Here is a 20337-nt window from a genome sequence, read left to right as displayed (position 1 = left end):
TCTTGTCGTCTGCGTCTCTGTTGAGCTCAGCCTTCCCATCTTGTTTTGGGCAGGGGATGAGGCTGGTTCCCAGCCACTTACGTGTGTTTGGCTAAAATGGAAGAATTGTGGCGTTCAGTTTTGCATGTGAAGCTAGGAGCCTGTGCCTGGATGGGCCGGCTCTGTAAATGAACCCAGAGGGGCAAGATATGCACAAATTGAGGCTTTGTGTTGCCTTCGACAATCATCTCATTTATGGCCCTACATATGGCTTATCTCGGATATATTACCACCACAATAAATCAAATAGCACGTAAAGGAAGTCACACAAATGTTTTGGTTCCCAGTTTATGTAAAAGTTATGTTTACATTGTACCATGGTCTATTAAGGGTATAATAGCATTATGTCTTTAAAAATAATGTACATACCTTAATTAAAAATACTTTATTGCTGGAGTTCCTGCTGTGGCACAGTGGGTTAAGAATCAGACTGCAGAGGCTCCCCTAGCCCAGCACAATGGGTTAAAGGATCTGGCTGTGGTGTAGGTCACAGCTGTGACTCGGATTCAATCCCTGGCCAAGGAACTTCTCCATATGCCACAGGTTCAGCCATAGCCTTTTTTTTTTTAAATACTTTATTGCTAAGAAATGCTAACAATCATCTGAGGCTTCAGCAGGTCCTAATAGTAGCATCAAAGATCACTGATCACAGGTCACTATAACAAATATAATAGTAATGGCAGTTTTGAAATATTTTGAGAATTACCAAAATGTGACACAAAGACACATATAAGCAAATGCTATTTGAAAAATGGTGCCAATAACCTGTTAAGGTGAGTTTGCCACAAACCTTTGATTTGTTTAAAAAGAACAAACAAAAAAACAGTATCTGTGAACTACAATACAGCAAAGCACAATAAAATATGATATGCCTGTGGTAGGAAGATGGGAGCCACAGTACCTTCAGGAAGAAGAGAAAGCATGGGTATCTCCAGGAGCAGAGGGGAGAATGGGGAGCAGCAGTGCCCACACTCCCAGTCAGACTTCCTTCTCTGGGTATGGGTGCTGTGCAGTGGCTGTGTGTGTGTGTGCCATTGCAAGGGCTCTCATCTCTAGATTATTACACACTCAATCCTCACATGAACACTATGGTTATGTCCATTTCCATGTGAGTAGACGGAGAAGCCCAAGGTCAGCCAAGATTCAAGCTTGAGCAGTCTGGCTTTTAACAGAGCCTTGCTCTTCCCCACTTTGCTGGCCCCAGCTCCTCTGCATGCGAGCAGACCAGGCATGGCCACCCAGAGGCGTGTGCCATTCTCTCCTCCTACTGCTCAGAGGCTGGCAGAAGATGACAGGTTGCTTTCTCACCCCCTAAAATCAACTCTCATGGCATTATAGGGCTCATAGCTCCCTATTTTTAAAGCATTGCAGTAGAAATAAAGCTACTATAGAAAGTGCAGGGGGGAAAAAAAGGATATTTATAGAATTCTTTATAAACAGGCACTGGTGAAAGGACAGCATGTCCCCAGGCCCAGACAACATCCACAAAGGGACCTTTGCAAGAGATACTCCAGGGACCCCAGCCCCAAAGCTAAACTCCAGCCTGTTTTCCTGCAACTCACCCCAGCACATGACGCTCAATAAAAATACACCAGAAAACTCTTCTTGCCATTCCAATTATTTTCTGAGGAGTTGTGGGTTTTGCTCTAAAGAAAAGACCAATGCTAGCTGTATAAATACTCACATACCCACAACCCATGTCCCACAGAGACCCCCATGGAAGGGAGGGGAGGAGTCAGAAATGCCAGAGCAAAAACCCAGCAAAGGCCCAAAGGGTGGGAAGGACTCAGAACGTATGGAAAATTTTCCGGCCAAAATCACAAAGCTCAGTAGGGGAAGAAAGAGAGATTCTGACTGAGATGCCACCAACCACAGTGTAAAAGTTTAGAATCTTCACCACAGGCCAGCCCTGGAGTTGTAACTCGACATGCTTGAGTCCCCTGCTTGGGCCTCAGAAGTTTCCAGGACTTTGACAAGCCCAGGAAATCTGTAGGCCCATCAAAACCAGAATGATCAACAATCACCAGAGCTCATTCATATCCCAGCTTCCTCACCTTTGAAGAGAGGATAACTCATGGGCTTGGTTGTCATAAGAAACTGGTTTATTCCTGTACAGGAAAGAGAAGGGTGCCTGGCATAGCACTGAAATGTTCACTAAACGTTAATTTTTTTAAGCTTTTTAAGGCTGTACTCCTGGCATATGGAAGGTCCCAGGCTAGGAGTCGAATTGGAGCTGTAGCCATTGGCCTACACCACAGCCACAGCAATGCCAGATCCAAGCTGCATCTGCAACCTACACCACAGCTCATGGCAACACCAAATCCTTAACCTACTGAGCAAGTCCAGGGATCCAGTGACTTCATGGATACTAGTTGGATTAGTTACCACTGAGCCACAACAGGAACTCCATTAACTACTATTATCAGTGTCTAAGCTACCTTGGAGAAATGGGATATGAAGGGCAGGGCTGGCAGAATGCTTGCTATTTCATGTTACTTCCCACTGTCAGCTCTGAAAGACTCTCGCCAATTTTCCATTTTCAACTGAGAAAGACATCAGTAATTTCAAAGTTCAGTACCAGACAATGGTGTAAACAAGAGAGGCATTAGTGAACCAAGCTCTGCATCTGGGAAGAAAACATATCAATCCATGCAGCCAACTAAAACATTCATCAAAACACTGACAAACTTCCAGGAATACTTCCCAAGATAGGTGTTATTTTTATAATCCCAATGTACAACCTAGTCTGAATTCAAAATACCCAACTGTCTTTGTCTTTCTGGCTCATTTCACTCAGTATGAGGTTCTCTAGCTCCATCCATGTTGCTGCAAATGACATTATGTCATTCTTTTTTATGGCTGAGTAGTATTCCATTGAGTATATATACCACATCTTTCGAATCCAATCATCTGTTGATGGACATTTGGGTTGTTTCCATGTCTTGGCTATTGTGAATAGTGCTGCAATGAACATGCAAAGACAAATACCATATGATATCACTCATAACTGGAATCTAATATCCAGCACAAATGAACATCTCCTTAGAAAAGAAAATCATGGACTTGGAGAATAGACTTGTGGCTGCCTGATGGGAGGGGGAGGGAGTGGGAGGGATCGGGAGCTTGGGCTTATCAGACACAACTTAGAATAGATTTACAAGGAGATCCTGCTGAATAGCATTGAGAACTTTGTCTAGATACTCATGTTGCAATAGAAGAAAGGCTGGGGGAAAAATGTAATTGTAATGTATACATGTAAGGATAACCTGACCCCCTTGCTGTACAGTGGGAAAAAAAATAATAATAATTAAAAAAAAAAAACCCAACTGTACCCATAACTACCATTTTCTTTGATTTAGTAAAAATATGGAGGACTAGTCATAAGCAAATATACAAGTAAAGTAAAAGCTAAAATTAAGGACATCTCACTTACCAAGTAGTAGGTTTTCTCATAAACAGCATATTACCCCTCACTTCATCCTGCAAATAAACCAAAAGAATCCAACTTTATTAATGGTTCTCCACTAAAACGAGACAAATTATATCTCAATAATTGATCCGCAGAGCTCCCCAAAATAGGCAAATCATCCACAAATGATAAGAGAATGGTTGGGTAGAGATGGGATGAAGCTTTGGGGAAATAACTCAATGAAAACTGGCGTGTTTGGCCAATTAACCCAAGAAAGAATAAATTGGGAAACCAAACCCCTTGATTTGTTTTCTCTCTGTCCCTTATTTTGTTCAATGAACTAGCTCTGATTTAAGGACTTCAAGATTTAGACTCAGGGAGTTCCCTTAATGACTTAGCATCCAACTAGCATCCATGAGGATTCAAGTTCAATCCCTGGCCTCACTCAGTGGGTTAAGGATCCGGCGTTGCCATGAACTGTGGTGTAGGTTGCAGCACAATCTCTAGTTGCTGTGGCTGTGGCATAGGCCGGCAGCTACAGCTCCAATTGGACCCCTAGCCTGGAAACCTCCATATGCTGTGGGTGCAGTCCTAAAAGTCAAAAAGACAAAAAAAAAAATCAGACTCAGAATGCATTGAATGTGACTTAAATCCAGGAAAGTAATCTCCCACAAGTTGTTAACAGCTTAGTTATGCATGTCACACACTCCATTTAGGAAAGAATCAGTGTTGATGTAAGCCTTGAAGTAAACAGTAAAAAACTGAATACCCAACAAATCCTACCAATTCTCTAAGATTAATCTAAAACTAGTGCCTGGCCCTCACCCACCCATCCGGTCCACTTGGAGATTCTTTCAAAGGTCAAATGTCTATAAGCTAAACAGAAATTGTCATCTTCGGCCAAACTTCAGCTTCTCACTCATAGCACCCCAAGGTTTGCTGCCACCCTTAAAACTGAAAGGTAGTTATTGGTAATCAAGCCTCTGCTAACCAGAACTGGGCTGTCAACCTTGCCTGTCAACTAGAGGTTTTACAACTTCACTCAGATGGATTTTGTGAAGCACCTGGTCCCCATCAACCACATGTCACGCTTCTGATAACAGAATATACAGATGTCACTCACCTCTGTGTTTTCCAAAGGCAAAATTCCATCTTCAACCAAGGATTTCCCACGCTGCTCCTAAAGATATAGTTTATATATGTGTAAACAGAAATTAAATGTGCAATTTTATGTGAGAGAAGAGAAAGCAGACAGTAGGGAATGGTTCTCCTGCCGAACATAAATAATGTTTAAGCAGAGTGCTTAGGAAGGCCTGAGAGATTTCACAGTCAGCATCCAGGCCAGAAAGCACACCTGGGAAACCTGCCTCTCTCTCCAAGATGACATAAACAGCCCTCCTCCAAGTCTTCGGGATGGCCAGGGTTGACCTGGTTACCAATCCCGGGAAGGACAGTGTACAGCTGTGAACGACTTAGTTAACAGGTGAGTGACTCTAGGAAAAGATTAATGGTCAAGACAGGGAGTGTGGTGAAGAAGTGTGTCACTGGCTTGGTTTCTTCCCCCAAACCCAAGGATGGGGTTTTTGTTTCTTTTTAACGGCCACACCTGAGGCATATGAAAGTTTTTAGGCTAGGGGTCAAATCTAAACTGCAGCTGCCAGCCTATTTCCACAGCAGATCCAAGTGGCCTCTGTGACCTACATCACAGCTCCTTAACCTACAATGCCAGATCCTTAACCCACTGCCCGGAATCAAACCTGCATCCTCATGGATACTAGTCCGGTGCATTACTGCTAAGCCACAATGGGAACTCCCCCACCACTGCTGGAAAAAAGATGATAGTGAAATGGTTTGAAAATGACACAGCTGAGGTCAGCTGAAGGATGATGAAGTTGTTTACCAGTCATCCAGGTCGTTCTGTCCCCTAGCTGGAGCTGAGCATGTCACAGTGCCAGCACACAAAGCAGGTGCCAGGTTCATGGACCAGCCACTCCTGAGCTGCATGTCTTCTACACAGGAGTGGGGACCCTCAAGGTAACCACCTAAGAGCAAAGCCCTATGACCTGAATCCTCCACTCCTTTTGCACCATGAAGGTCTAGCCTTTGCAACTTGGGTCCACCTGGGACGGAAAACAACCAACCTCTGCATCCAGTCCTAGTGAACCTCACTCCACTTGCCCCCACCAGGCAGTCATCTTCCCATCCCATTTCCTTCTACCCAATTTATTTTCCCCTCACATACCTTTCCTTTTCCCTCAGAGTCTGACCAACTCTGGCCAAGAACGAACTCTGTGCCAGGCCCAGGCTGTGGTCCCAAGGATACAGGGTTGCAAATTCAGTCCCTGCTTTGAGCCCCAAGGAGCTCAGAATCCAATCAGGAAAGCAGGCATATCCCACTACAAATGCCAATGCATCCTACTCTGATTATCTATTCCAAGTTTGGGGGAATCTCCAGCCCAGTTTTCTTCTTCATTTGGTTCTTTCCACAGTTGGCAGCCAGGGATTTCACATTTTATTCCTAATTCTGACTGGAGCTTTGGCAAAGGTATCCTGACTGGACTCCCTAAACCTACTCTGGTCTCCTCCAATCCACTTCCCATAGAACAGTTAGAACTACTGTTATATTGCCAGAAAATGCATCAGTGTAAACTGATGTGAATGCACACATGCATATGTGTACATATGTACAGATGGATGGTGGGGGAGAGAAAAGTGTGGTCAGTGCTATGACTGTCACTGTGATCACTACTGATGACAGAGCTAATACAGCAGTTGTGGGGTAGCAGGGAGAGGAAGGCCTACCTAGGGGGAGGAAGAGTATGTAATGGGACATGCAGAGGAGGAAGGCAAGGTTTCTGAGTAACCACCCATCAGACAGGAAATTCCTTGGATGGTGGACAGGAAATGAAAGACATGGAGATGCTGCAGGGGTGGGGGGAGAGGGGCATGGACCTGAGAGCCCTGCAGGCCAGTCCCCTGCTCCCAGGGCAAAGGCATGGTGACAACTATGGCTGACCCAGGAATTTGGGGGAAAGGTGGCACAGGCCAGAAAAGGGCACTGTGATAGCCTCAAGTCAGGCAGACCAGCAGAGGTTAGGAGATATAACAATCTTCAGAGCTCAATTGTCAAGACACAGCCTTCCTTTGAGAGCTTACAAACACAATAGATGTGACTGTATTTTACCACATCACAAGATGAAAATACCTTCTTCCTTGGAAATCTCAAGGGATTTTTCTGAGTCTAGGGTGATGAACTATTCGAATCCAAAGTTTAAAAATTTAAAGATTTCTTCAAATAAACTTCATCTCCTGGATGTAATATTCCTTTTTGTATATTAAACTTGTAAGAAAGAGAACATCATGTAAAGAAGTCCTATTGCAACCTAATCAACATTTGTGTAGTCATGTGTCTGTGTTATCTGTGTGTATGTCCAGAGCAATTAGTGACTAGGTCTGAATGTTAATTCAGTACCAGGTCCAGTGGAAATTGACTCTCACACACACTTACCATTCCCAAAGTTCTTTCAACCTAATTATCTCTGAAGCTACAAACCTGCAAATGGCATACTCCTTTAAATGCATTCCAAATTCTATTCTTTCCTTTCAAACTTAGTAGCCTCTTGCATCTCCCTAGCACTCCCCTTCCCCCAAATCTGAGGCATCATTCAAAAATGTCTTCCCTGTTCACAAGGTTTGTTCTACAAACAACATTTCATCAAATGCCCTGAGCAAGACAGTGAATAACCTGCCAAGTTGCTTAAACTCTCTGAGCCTCAACTTCCCACCTGGACAAGAGAATAACAAACACAGAGAGGGCTGTGTGTCGACAAAAGGAGGTGCTGGTGCCATGAGAACTCGAGAGAGTACAACATAGGAGATATGTACTTGCCTCCACTGTCCCGTACATGAACACAGGCTCCCCCTGCCCTGCGCCCTAGCTGTGCCATAACCTTTCATTTGTCAAGAAGCCAAACAATCTCAACAGACAGTGAGCAGTATGTTTCAGACTCAGAGCTGACCCTGAGACACGACAGGATGCACTGGGTTTCTGCATCATCAAAGAAAAATTTGACCACATGTTTGCATGTATGTATATTTTACTGTATTCTAAATTTCTTTGAAAAAATGTATGATGAGCTCTTGGCAGTGTTTTTCCCTGTGTGTTCCAATAGTTTTTGCACAAAAAAAGGTCTGTTGTCAGAGTTGGAAACTGCTATTTCTGCCAGCTCAGCATTCACCCCTCCCTTCCCTGGAACTACATCTTGGTTTTTTGGGGGACACCCACCACATTCCCAGCCCTCCTGCAGTTGGTATTGTTGGAATGAGATTGACCCTGCATGTACATACAACTCAGTTCAGGGGTGGACTTCAATTCTGGCCAGGACAATGAGTATTTTCCATCTTTCTGCCCATGGCTATCAGTTCAGGGATCAGCATGAGACACAGCCAGGCAAAACACACCCAATTTGGAGATTTTTATTGGAACCGCTGGAAAGGAGAAGCCCTTTAGCTAAAAGGATGCTGTAATATTAGACTTGCTGGAAATGACCACATGGAAAGAGCCTGCATAAGAGGGCAATGGAGAAGAAAAAAAAAGCAAAAGATGAAGACCAAGCCCACACCACATCATTCAAGCCCCTGGATCCAGCTGTGCCTGAAGGCCACAGAGAAAGCTCTGGACTGTTTAATTGCCTGGACTAACAAATCCCCTTTTTGGTTTGAGCACTTGTAAGTACAAGAATTCCAATTCACAGCCTGGGTTATACAAACTTAAACAAGATGTCTTTACTATAAGGTTTCATAGAGCCTTCAAAGTATTACCACGCATCATGGATCTACACTAGGAAGATACAAAATGGCACAGCCTTTCTCAAATTTATCTGTTCAGTGAACATTTCTGAAGACCCTATCACAGGGCTATTATTTCACAGAAAACACCTTGGCCTGATACATTTTACCTATGGGTTAACTTCTTACTAAAACGCTCCAAATCCCCATTCCCTTACAAGTCTGGATAAATGAGACAAATGGGAGTTCATTTATCCAATACTGTTGATGCATTTGTCCAGACATTAAATATGCATGTATGATATTTTATTCATTTTTACTAATAGCACAATGGGATATTTTCTAGACTTAATATGTCTACATGCATATACATGTGTGTTTATATATATATATATATATATATATATATATATATACACACATATATATATATAGTACATTGAGATCAATCATGAGCTGCCATAGTTTGAATTCTGCATTTTTAATTGGGGTGATTTTTTTTTAGTCTCTAGTCCTGCTGCCAAGTTATTAGCTGTCACTGCTTTCTGTTCTAAGTATGTCTGCCTCTAGCAGCTCCCCCTCTTACTCTTCTGCAGGCTAGAAAACCAGGTAAGAGAAACACATTGGAATTATGTGTTTAAAAAAAAAAAAGTGGAGGAGAGGGAGGGGCCAATGTGCTGGAGTGGGTGCTACCTACAGTACCCAAGTTTCCATACGTGAAATGTGTGTCAATGACTTTGGCAACATGAAAGCTGCTTATTTCCAGGTTCTTGCCTCAGTTTTGGACAGCTGAAGTTTCCAAATAACTGACCTTCAAATATAAGAGGTGTTATGATGCTTAGGCAAGAAAGGAGCGCCCCCCCCAAGCCCCCCAGCCAATAGTAAGCACTGCGCATACTGCTTAGAAACTTAAAAATGAAAAGTGTTGTTGTTGTTTTTTTGTGAGCCCAGGAGAGCCTACAGTCCAAAAACTTCCATTTCTTAGTTTCTAAGTCATTCACTGGCAAAGATGTCAAATTTCAGTCATTTATTTTTTCAGGCATTCTCTCTGCCTGTAATCATCAAGAAGCTGCTTGCCTGGTTAAAAGGTATTTGTGGGCTCCCCTGTTTTATGCTCCTATAACATGACATGGATGGGGATTGGGGCCATCAGGGAGGTAACCAAGCTTTACCCTTGTCATTGAAAGAATAGCCTTGGTCCTGATGAGGTAGGTAGGTTATATGTGGGCGGGCAGGCAGGCTGGCTGCTCTGGGCAGTAAAAGTCCAGGAAAATCAGCGTTTTAGGTTCAATTACAAGAGTGGAAAGTTCCTGACACCTTTCAATTAGTGCGATGCTGGGTTTGTGGGCACCCTTTTAACGCTTGACAAGGAAAGACCATCAGGACACCTCATGTCAGCATTCACAGATCCAGGGGCAGGGACCTGGGCACCTGAGGCCCAGAAGTATGGCTTAAAGAGAAGACAAGCTTAGCACTGCCCTGAAGCTTTTTCCAGAATCCAGAGCACATATCCTGAAAGGTTCATGGGCTCTTAGGCTCCCCCCATGCACCCCCAAAATGGGGAGGAGCTAGGCACCTGCTCAGTCAGCCATGTGCAAACCTGGAGGCAACTGGGCCAAAGGAAACACCCCTGCCTGCCCCACCCCCAGCGTTTCTGCTCAAAGGGCCTCTGCTTCACTTCAAGGCCTGAGGACCAGATGTGGGCCTAGGTGACGGCCTGTGGGCCTGAGGAGCCTGGGGGCGGGAGCGGGGGAGAAGTTAATCTACAATTAGGATCTGTGCATGCCCCCACCTACCCCACCCACCTCCTCTTGACAGCTGCACAGCTGAAGAGCACTTTTGGAGGAAATGGGTCATTCTGTTCATCCTCATGCCCTAAATGACCAGATCCCAAAAAGACAGACCCCTCTGGGAATGTTCTGCTTTGAGGATCCTATTGACATGGAGAAGTGTGCTTCTCTCCTGTGTTAGAGGCCAAAGCACGGGGATGATGAGTTCAGCCCTCCTAACCGTGCCCATTACTGCACTTCTCAAGCCCTGTGACTACAATGGAAAGGTATTTTGGAGGACACCACATAAAAGCAAAACTGCAAGACAGAGCGGGGAGGGGGTGCTCCCCCAGCAAGGCCCTGGCCAGCACTGTGGCTCCTGAGGTCAGAACCTCAACCGCTGCAAGAGCAGGTGAGGGGAGTCAAGGCCCCGACTGCTCAGCTCACTTTTTCTTTCCCTCCTCACGGCCCAAGAAACTTCCAAAAATGACATTTCCAGAGAGCGTAATTAGTAACCCCAACTTAGAACAACTAAAAGGTAATTTAACCACATGAAAAAGGGAGGTGTTTTAACTTTATAAAAAATGTAGAATTTAAAACATGAGCAGTTATCCTTACGTGCATACTTGTAAACACTGACCAATAAAATCACAGGGAGATTCAGCTGGGCAGAATTCAGCAACCATCTTCATTTCCATCATCACCATCATCTTCATCAGCACCAACCTCATCCTCACCTATATTTAATGAGTTAATAGTGAGCCAGACGTAAGTCATTGATGTATAGTCAATCATTCAATCCAAGTAACAAAACCATGAGACCAGTATTGCTGCTACTTGTGTCCTTCTTTACATGTTTTATCAATTTTTACTTGTGTTAAAACCACTGTCATAATAAGGACAGGTTAGGGGAAAGCCCATTCCTTAAGTCCTAGAGAAGACTAGAAGGGATGTCCTGAGTGGCTCATCTAGCCCAGGGTTAACATGGAAGTGACCCTAAATGTCACAGAGGAAGGGTTCAGAGGAAATTTCTCACCTCAAGACAGGCTTAGTGCTCCTAAATCAGCCAGGTTCATCCACCCTTTCTACTCATCAGAAACATTAGAAAAGCCTGACATATAACTATATTGAGAAGGAAGGAATGTAGAAGAATTAAAATTCCTAATCTACCAAAACAGACCATGCCCAAAATCAATGAGTCAACAGACAGCAGTACATGTATATTATTTAGAAATGTGGGGAGTTCCCATTGTGGCTCAGTGGAAGTGAATCTAACTAGTATCCATGAAAACGAAGGTTCAATCCCTGATCTCGCTCAGTGGGTTAAGGATCTGGCGTTGCCATGAGCTGTGGCGTAGGTTGCAGATGTGGCTCGGATCCCGCATTGCTGTGGCTATGGTGTAGGCCAGCAGCTATAGCTCCAATTCAACCCCTGGGAACCCCCATATGCCACAGATGTGGCCCTAAAAAGACCATAAAAGAAAAGGAAAAAAAAAGAAAGAAATGTGAAGGAAAAATCTTAGCAGAAATTTACAATTATTCTCTGGAAAACCCATAATAGAGGCCAAGGGGCTGCTTAGGAGATTGATGCATTTTTATAAACATTTTAGCACCATTTGGTTTTTCTAATCAAGTGCCAATAATTCTTTGATTTGTGAAAAATGATGAAATAAAAATAATAAAACCTACCCTCCTAAGTGGTCTCGTTGAGCTTAATGGACTCCAGAAAGGAGTTCAAACAGAGACAATGTGGTTTGATGTGGTTTGTGGAGCTGAGATCTGAGCCATTGCAGATGAGAGGTCCCTCGATCTGGGGGAAGAGCCCTTAAAATAGAAGATGTGGGTTCCCATCTTGGCCCTGATGCCCCAAGCTCTGTGGCCTTAGGCAACATGCATAATCTCTCTGAGCTCCTTTACCCCCTAAAGGCAGGCATCCAGATCCCATATAACCAAGAATTTAAAATGATGTAGATCCCAGCCAGCCCAATGATGCAAACTAAGCTAATGACAAGGTTTCTTGCCTGTAAACCAAGGATTGAGCTGAACCTTCCTTTCCCCTCCATGCTGCTCCCCAGTTCTCTGAGACCATGGAGTATATTTTACGGTCCTATGGTCTCAAAAGACAGGCAGGTGTCCCAGGTGTCAAGTCCCTATCTGAGGCTCACCGACACCTTCAGCCCATGTGACCCTGGCATAGGCCCTTCTGAACCAAGTCCTTCCTTGATTCTTCCCAACTTACATCTCCAGGGAGTTCCTGGTGTGGTTCAGCGGGTTACGAACCAGACTGATATCCATGAGGATGCGGGTTCAATCCCTGGCCTCGCTCAGTGGGTTAAGGATCTGGTGTTGACGAGAGCTATGGTATAGACCAGCAGCCATAGTTCCTATTCAACTCCTAGCCTGCGAATTTCCATGTGCCATGGCTGCAGCTCTAAAAAGACAAGAGAAATCTCCAAATTACGTAGCCTTAGAATCTAACCTTAGGCCAAAAGAGGAACCCCCAGCCCTTACTCCAGGACAGGATCCAGCTTGCCAATATGTCAAGTCTTGTGACAAGTCTAGTCATAGGTGTTGTTTTAGGACAAGCAGGTCTAGGCTTCTCTGGAACCAGTCCAAGGTGAAGCCATTTTCCCCAGGTTCTGAGCATTTAGAAGATCTCACAGCCCAAGGGCTGGTTGCCAACTGTCTGGTTGCCAAAAGTCCCTTTTTCCCCTCCTCTCCAGACTCAGATCCTGCACTGCTTTGGTGGTGGCAGGTCCATGCTTTCCTGGGACTGCAATAGAACTTCTTTCTCCCCCTCCATCTCCCATGACCAGACCCACACCCCATCAGACTACTCTGTTCTTACTGACATGTCATGATGTGAAGAGGTAGAAACGTGCCCTGTGAAGCAGCCCTGGGCATAGAGAACCCAAAACAAAAGCCCAAGTTACTCCCACCAGTATGGGAAGGCAAAGAGAGGTTTAGCCTGAAATTTCCCCAAAGGTCACAAGGAACACAGCCTGCTCTCTGTATATAGAGCATGTAGGGTAAACATACAGACCTGTAGATTCAATCCCACCAGAATAAAGTTTATTCTGTGGCACTTCAGGCTTGGCAAGGGTTAATCATAATGTCAATGCATACAATGATTAAATTAATAAAATACATCCAGATGGGGCAAAACCTCAGAGACCAGCTTTGATTCCATGAGCACAAGGTAAAGGACCCAAGAGGGACCGACAGCAGAGGGAGGGGTAAGGGGACTAATTAGCCAGTGATTAAAAGTCATTTTCCTTGAGTCAAGTGATTCTCATTTTATTCAAGTGTCCTGGAAATGATGATGAAAGGGTTTTTTTTCATTTTGGGGAATTCTTTTTTTGTCCAATGAATAATTCAATCATCTGCTTTTAAAAGTATTGTGCAATTTTGAAAGTACAACTGTTAAAAATCAAGCTGACACAGCCAACTCTTGATGGTTGGGATTTTCCGGATCTCCTAGAGAAAGACGGCTGCTTCCCTGAGAGCCTATCTGGGAAACTGGCCTGTATATTCTATGCCCCAAAGCATCTGTTTCCTCAAAGACGTAGCCAGGGGGTTCAGGGTATGAAGCCAGGCACCTGCTCATTTCCTTGGGCGTGAAGCTGATGGTGTATGTGGTCTGGCCCTCCACAGGGATATTTCCTCGGGGGCCAGACAAGGAGGGCTTAAAACTTTTGGTAGCCATGGGTGGGTGGGGCACATAGTGGGCTCGAGTGGTGGTCAGGCAGTCCAAGGGCTCAGTGGGAATGTTCAGCTGGGGGATGGGCCTGAGTGGCTCTGTGCGCATGCTGACCCACTGCTTGTAGTCATCTTTGGTCGTGGTGGAGCTTTCGAAGCGGCCACCCTTCTTGACGGAGAGCACCGGTCTGCAGGACTGAGCTGGGCCACCCTTAGGGTACGTGTAATGGGCCTGCGCTGTTGTCATAAGGTCCATCTTTTCTTCAGGAGGGACATAGGTGGCAGGAGCTTTGGAGAACATCTGGGGTGTTGGCCAAGCTTGGTATTTATCTCGAAACTCGGTGGTGGTAGAGAAAGGTATGTCTAGCCCACCAGGCCTGACTGGAGGTTTCAAGCTCTTGGCTGGCTCTCCCATCAGGCCCCTGTATGACTCTTTGTGGGTGGTGAGGTTTTCAAGGGGGATTTCACAGGGTCTGAACTTCTCCGGCTCATACACAAAGCGTTTCTCCATAGGGTGGGCTATGTAGCTCATCTTGTAGTTAGTCAGATCCTCCAGGGGGATGTTACAGAGTTTGGGCATGGCCAGAGGCTTACAGCTCGTGGTATTCACTGGGCCCTTCATGGAGTAGTCATCCTGGTGTGTGGTTCGACTATCAAACTTGGTTGATGTCGGCCGGTAGTTGTGTGGTGGACAAAGCAGTTCTCGTCTTGGTTGGTTCCAGGGTAAATAATCAGCTGAAAAGATATCAAAAGTGGTAATTACTCATCAATAAAGTCATTCAAACTGCACATAGTCCAAAAAGCCCCAGAGCCACAAGACAGTCTCCAGGGAGATGTTCCTTGAGATGAAGCTAGAACAGAATAGATACCTGCCACCACCTCAACCAAGGGCTTGGTGTTTCAACTTGATGGGTTTTACATGCTATTGTGCAGAAGAGACATGTTTTCAGGACTCTTACCATACCCACAATGCTGCATGCAAGTATTTTAGAGTGTCCATGGTCACAGGAGGACCCAGGGAATCTATTCCAACAGAGAAGTCCAACCACCGGCTTACCTAGACCCAAGAACAGTTTCATTCCTTGAGGGAGAAGAGGCCTTCTCCACATCAGCGCAGAGTGACTGGGAAGGTGCATGCGGGGCAGTGAGACAGGGAATTCATGACCTACCACTGCTGGGCCACCAGCCAGACCAACCAGGACTTCCTAGTCATCTGTGGGGTGACCACTATCATGGCCCCATAATCCACACACATGATCCACATAAATCAAATCTGGCACGCCAAGATTTGTTGGCTAGTGAGAGAAAGGAAGCAGCTGCCACCTGTAGAGAGCTTATTACATGATAGGTAATGTTCTAAACACTTTCTATACTAACTCTTCTAATCTTCAGACAGCCCTAATAAGGTGGGTACTAGCAAAATGTCCATTTTACAGATGCAGAAATAGCCCACAGAAAAATTAGGGAATCTTCCCTAGGTCACTTTGCCAGAAGAAGAAAAGCCTGGATGTAAATTCAGATCCAGAATCCCTGCTCTGATCCACTCTAGCATCTAGTTTTGACAATTAAGGAATACCAACTATCATGTCAGCCAATTAGGCTCGGGGCTTTCCATACACAATCTTATTTCATCTTCACTATAACCCTGTGTGGTGGATTATCTCCATTTTACAGATTTTCAAAAGGAAAGCTCAGAAAGATACCCAAAATTTACATGGCTATGGAGCTAAGAGCTGTAATTTAAATTACATAATTTACTCTGAAGTTGTGCCCTTCTGACAGCCCTTATCAGTTAGAAAAACTATTTCTCCATAGAGCAAAAGTTGGAATAAAAAAAAAAAAGACCAAGGACAAATAACCAAGGAAGATTTTTTAGGAGGAGAATCTCAGAATGTTTGAAAAATGAAAAGGCTTTGCCGGTTATATTTAGGGGGTGTCTGTCTCTGTCAAGAACTTCTTCTGCAGGACTGGAATGGCCAGAGTAACAGAAGCACTGCACCCAAAGGAATCTGCCCTCAATATGGCCCCTATGCAAAGTGAGGAGCAGATGTTATCCTCAGCCAGAAGCACAGAGGCTTTCAAAGTAGCTTCACCACACAGATCCATCAATTATTAGATCCAAAGTAGCCAATACGGAACCCTAGGGAACTGAATCCACAGGGAATTCTCCTCCCTACAACTTTACAAAGGATCAGAACAAAAGCACATTTCCAGGAGTCTTTGATGTATTTAGCCAACACCAGTGGAGTCTATAAGCATGCCTATTTTTAAATAGCTTTACTGAGACTTAATTTCTATAAAATGTACCATCTTACATATGTGTTCAATAATTTTTACAGATACGTTATTGGTCAACTATCAAAAATCAAAATCTAGTTATAGAACCTTTCCATCACCCCCCAAAAAATACCCATCAAGCCTATCTGCTATCTTCATTTCCAACCCTGGGCAACGATTAATCTGTTCTTGGTCTCTATAAATGTGCCCTGCTCTAGACATTTCTTAAAAATAGAATTGAACAATATATAGTGTCTTGGACTGTCTTCCATCACTAAGCATAATGTAATGGAGGTTCAACCCAAGTATCAGTTCACTCCTCTTATTGTTGAATATTACCGGAGTACATGGATATACCAAAAATTTTTTATCCATTCATCAACCAACGGACATTTAGGTTTTCACCTTTGGGCTGTTATGAAAATTTCTGCCATGGACATTTATATACAAATATTTGTATTGATATATCTTTTCATTTCTCTGAGGTAAATACCAAGACACAGAACTGATAGGTTATATGTTCAATCAATGTTTAACTTTTCAGGATACCTCAAACTTTTCCAAAGTGGATGTGCTATTTTACATTACTACCAGCAATGTATGAAGGTTCTCATTTCTCCACATCATCAACACTCGTGATTATGGACTTTTTTTTAATTACAGACATTCGTTTAGTGGTATCATATCATTTTTTAATTTATATTTCCTGATGACTAAAAATGCTGAGTATCTCTGAATGGGCTTATTATCCATTCATGTGTCTTTTTTGGTAAAATATCTACTCAAATATTTAACCCACTTTTTAATACAGTTGTTTGTCTTATTTTGGAGTTATGAGAGTTATCTGCATATTCTAGATACATGTCCAATACCAGATGTGTGATTTGTAAATATTTTTCCCAGTCTATCACTTATCTTTTCATCTTCTTACTGGAGTCTTTTGAGGCACACAGATGTTTTGAATTTTTATGAAGTCCAATTTTTTTTCTATCTCTAGTCAAAAAGATTAAACATTTTAGCTCTTACATTTAGGTCTCTCATCTTTTTTGAGTTAATTTTTTATATAGTGTAAAGCAGGGTCTAAGTTCCTTTTTCTACATGTGAATATCTACTTGTCTCAGCACCATCTGTCAAAAAGACAAATTTTCAGCTATTCTGGTTTGATTTTCACGTATAAAATTTAGGAGCAGCTAACAATTTCTACAACAACAACAAAAAATGCCTGCTAGAATTCTGATAGGAAATAGCATTGAATCTATAATCAATTTGGTTCAAACTCCATCTTAACTGTATTGAATCTTCCAATCTATGAACATGGACTCACCATCTGTTTACTTAATTTCTCTCAGCACTATTTTGTACTTTTCAGTGTACAAGTCTTACATTGCTTTTTTTTTAATTTAACCCAAATATTTTATTCATTTTGAGGCTCCTGTGAAGAAAACTGTCTTAATTTTGTTTTCAGATTTTCAATGCTAATAAAAAGAACTACAATTTTTATACATTGTTCTTCAACACTGACACCCTGATGAATTCATATGTTCATTTTAGTAGTTTTTCTTGGATTCTTTTGACTGAAAATAGAGAGTTTTACTTTTCCCTTTCTAACTTAGATGCATTTTTTTCTTGCATTACTGCACTGGCTAGACCCTCTAATACAATGTTGAATGAAAGTGGTGAGAGCTGAATTCCTAGCCTTGTTCCCAATCTTAGGGGGAAAGCAGTCTTTCCACATTAAGAATGATATTAGCTATAAGGGTTTTCATGGAAGCCCTTTACCAAGCTGAGGAGAGTTTTTAATGGGTATCAGATCTTGTCAAACACTTTCTCCATAGCTTTCAATCATGTGTTTGTCTTTTACTTTATTAAAGTGGAATATCATATTAAATGATATACTGATGTTAAATAATTCTTGCATTCCTGGTATAAACCCCATAGCTTTATAATCACTGGTTCTGCAATTGCCTTTTAATTAAGAGAAAATTCTTGGTTGACAGATTTTTTTTCCCTTTCAATACTTTGAATATGTCATCCTACTGCTTTTAGTCCTCTGCTGTTTCTGATGTGAATTCAGTTGTTATTGTCATTTCCCTGCATGTGATGAGTTGTTTCTCTGTTGCTTCTTTCCAAATCTTTGGCTTTCAATAGTTTGACTATTACGTGACTAGGTGTGGATCTCTTTGCATTTTTTTTTTTTTTTGTGGTGCTACTTTGATGTTCAGGCTAATATTTTTCATGAAATTTAGGAATTTTGACAATTAACTCTTTTTCTCCATTTTCTTTTCCTCCTGAGGCCCCCATTATCTGTTGGTACATTTAATGTTATCTTACAAGTCCCAGAGATTCTGTTCATTTTTCTCAATTTTTTACTGTTCTTCAGATTGGATAATGTCTATTGATATTTACATTCTCACTGATTCTTTCTTCTGCCAGCTCAAATGTGCTATTAAACACTTCTAATAACTTTTTTATTTTGATTACTGTCCTTTCAACTGCAAAGCTTTCATTCAATTCTTTTTTATGATTTCCCTTTATAATATTCTCTATTTGATGAGAAATTGTTGTCATACTTTCCTTTATTTCTTTAAGAATGATTTCCTGAACATATTTGTAACAATACTTTGAAATATTTAGGTCTGACATCTGGTCCTTTTCAGAGATAGTTTCTATTAACTGCTTTTTTCCTACTTACCGCACACTGACCTATTACTTTTTATGGCTCATAATTTTTGTTAAAAACACATTGTACATAATATGCTGAAACAACTCTGGATTCTGATCTCCCACTGGGAATTGTTTGTGTTGTGTGCTTAGGGACCTAACTGTACCAATTCTATATAGTCTTATCTCCCCTGCAATGTATGGCCACTGATGTTTTTGCTCAATTTTTTCTTTTTTAAACTAATTTTATTTTTAAGCCTAGATTCCTAAGATTTGTCCTATATCATCATAGTTTAGTAATCAGCCTATGATTATAGTTATACTTAAGTTATACAGAAGTTATACTTGAGCACCTTAAGCCACTAAGGCTTTCTTTCACCAGTTGCCAGTGGATCTGTGTATGGATTGCAGAACAGAGTCAAACACAGGCAGTTTACAAGTCTTTCTTGGTTTTTATTTTTCTGATGGGCTGTCTCATATCTCCTCTGCACTGCACTAGGCATCATATTCACCCAGGAAAGGTAAGTAAATAACTAGGCCCTTTCTCTGATCTCTCTTGAGCATGAACACTGCTTTGTCTATATGCCAACTCTTCAAGACCACCAGAAAATATGTGAGTTTATCAAGATCTACTAAGTGTCTGTCTCATCTGGATCTCCTTGTTAACTTTCTGACAGGTCTACTGGTCTTTTGCTTGCTCCAGGTAGTACTGCAACCTCTGACTAACTGCAGAAGTTGTCTCCCCTGATTTTTTGCCATTGAGATCACTATTGGTTTTATTGAAATGCCTGGGAATGCACTTTATTTCAATCAGCCCCTGATGGCAGCAGAGCTGGTTTTCACAGCCTAGCCTGCCCAGGCAGAACTACCACACAGATGGAACTTGGGGGGAGGGGTGATGGAAGCAGCCTCAGGATATAACACCACACAATCCCACTGTTCATAACAAAGGCTTAGTAGTTTTTCTGGAGTAAATGGTTTTCAATTTGCTGTATGCCTTTGGTTGATTTCCAGAGTCCTAAAATGGTTGGTTTTTTATTATTTTGTCCAGTTTTATTGTTGCTTTTTTGGGAAGAGAATTTGTCAAGCTCCTCACTCTACCACTCTATAAGTCCTGACATCCCCACCCCCAGGCACACTCTTAAGTTTATTTTAGGCTAATAATACTACCAACTATTTATTTTAAATTGGCTTCATTTTAATTGAAAATCTAATCTTTCTCCAAGAACCATTAATGGCTCTATCAGCATCTTGAAAGCATTAGGGGGCTCAGAGGGAACCATCTTGCTGAATATAAACCACATGTTTCCCCCTCAGACTTCAAGCCTCACTGAAATGGGGGCACCTACCTGTAGCTGCCTACACACTACCTCAAGGTGTATGGGGGTGGGTAGAACAGGGTTTTCCGGCCCTCTTCTGTGATGGATGAAGTGTTAAGAAAACAGGTTCCTAAACTGAAAGGTGCCTCAGGTGATATCTGCTACCCAACAATACAGTTGAAACCACACTATTATCCAACCTCCTAGCTTCCTCCACCCAGTGCATATTACCAATAACCCTCCACAGGATGCTGAAAATCTCAGAATTCCACATGACAAACTATTCACATGCCTTAAAAGCCATCAGTAAAATCCCTTCAGGGCCAGGGTGTCATGTGGGTAATTGGCAAGAACCTCTTTTAAAAGAGATTGCATT

At 42.6% G+C, this 20337-nt stretch overlaps 1 protein-coding gene across 1 annotated transcript in view; it reads right to left on the bottom strand.

Moving 5' to 3' along the window:
- Positions 1-13346: 13346 nt before the first annotated feature.
- The window catches only part of SAXO1 (stabilizer of axonemal microtubules 1), a 30976-nt gene continuing 23985 nt past the window's right edge, over positions 13347-20337 (bottom strand). Inside the window, exon 3 of the mRNA XM_047769537.1 lies at positions 13347-14439. Within this exon, the coding sequence (XP_047625493.1) occupies positions 13436-14439 (1004 nt within the window). The 3' untranslated portion in view covers positions 13347-13435. The remainder of the gene's footprint in view (positions 14440-20337) is intronic.

Source organism: Phacochoerus africanus, chromosome 2 (assembly GCF_016906955.1).
Source record: "Phacochoerus africanus isolate WHEZ1 chromosome 2, ROS_Pafr_v1, whole genome shotgun sequence".
Lineage (NCBI taxonomy): Eukaryota > Metazoa > Chordata > Mammalia > Artiodactyla > Suidae > Phacochoerus > Phacochoerus africanus.
This window is presented reverse-complemented; position numbering and strand designations above follow the sequence as displayed.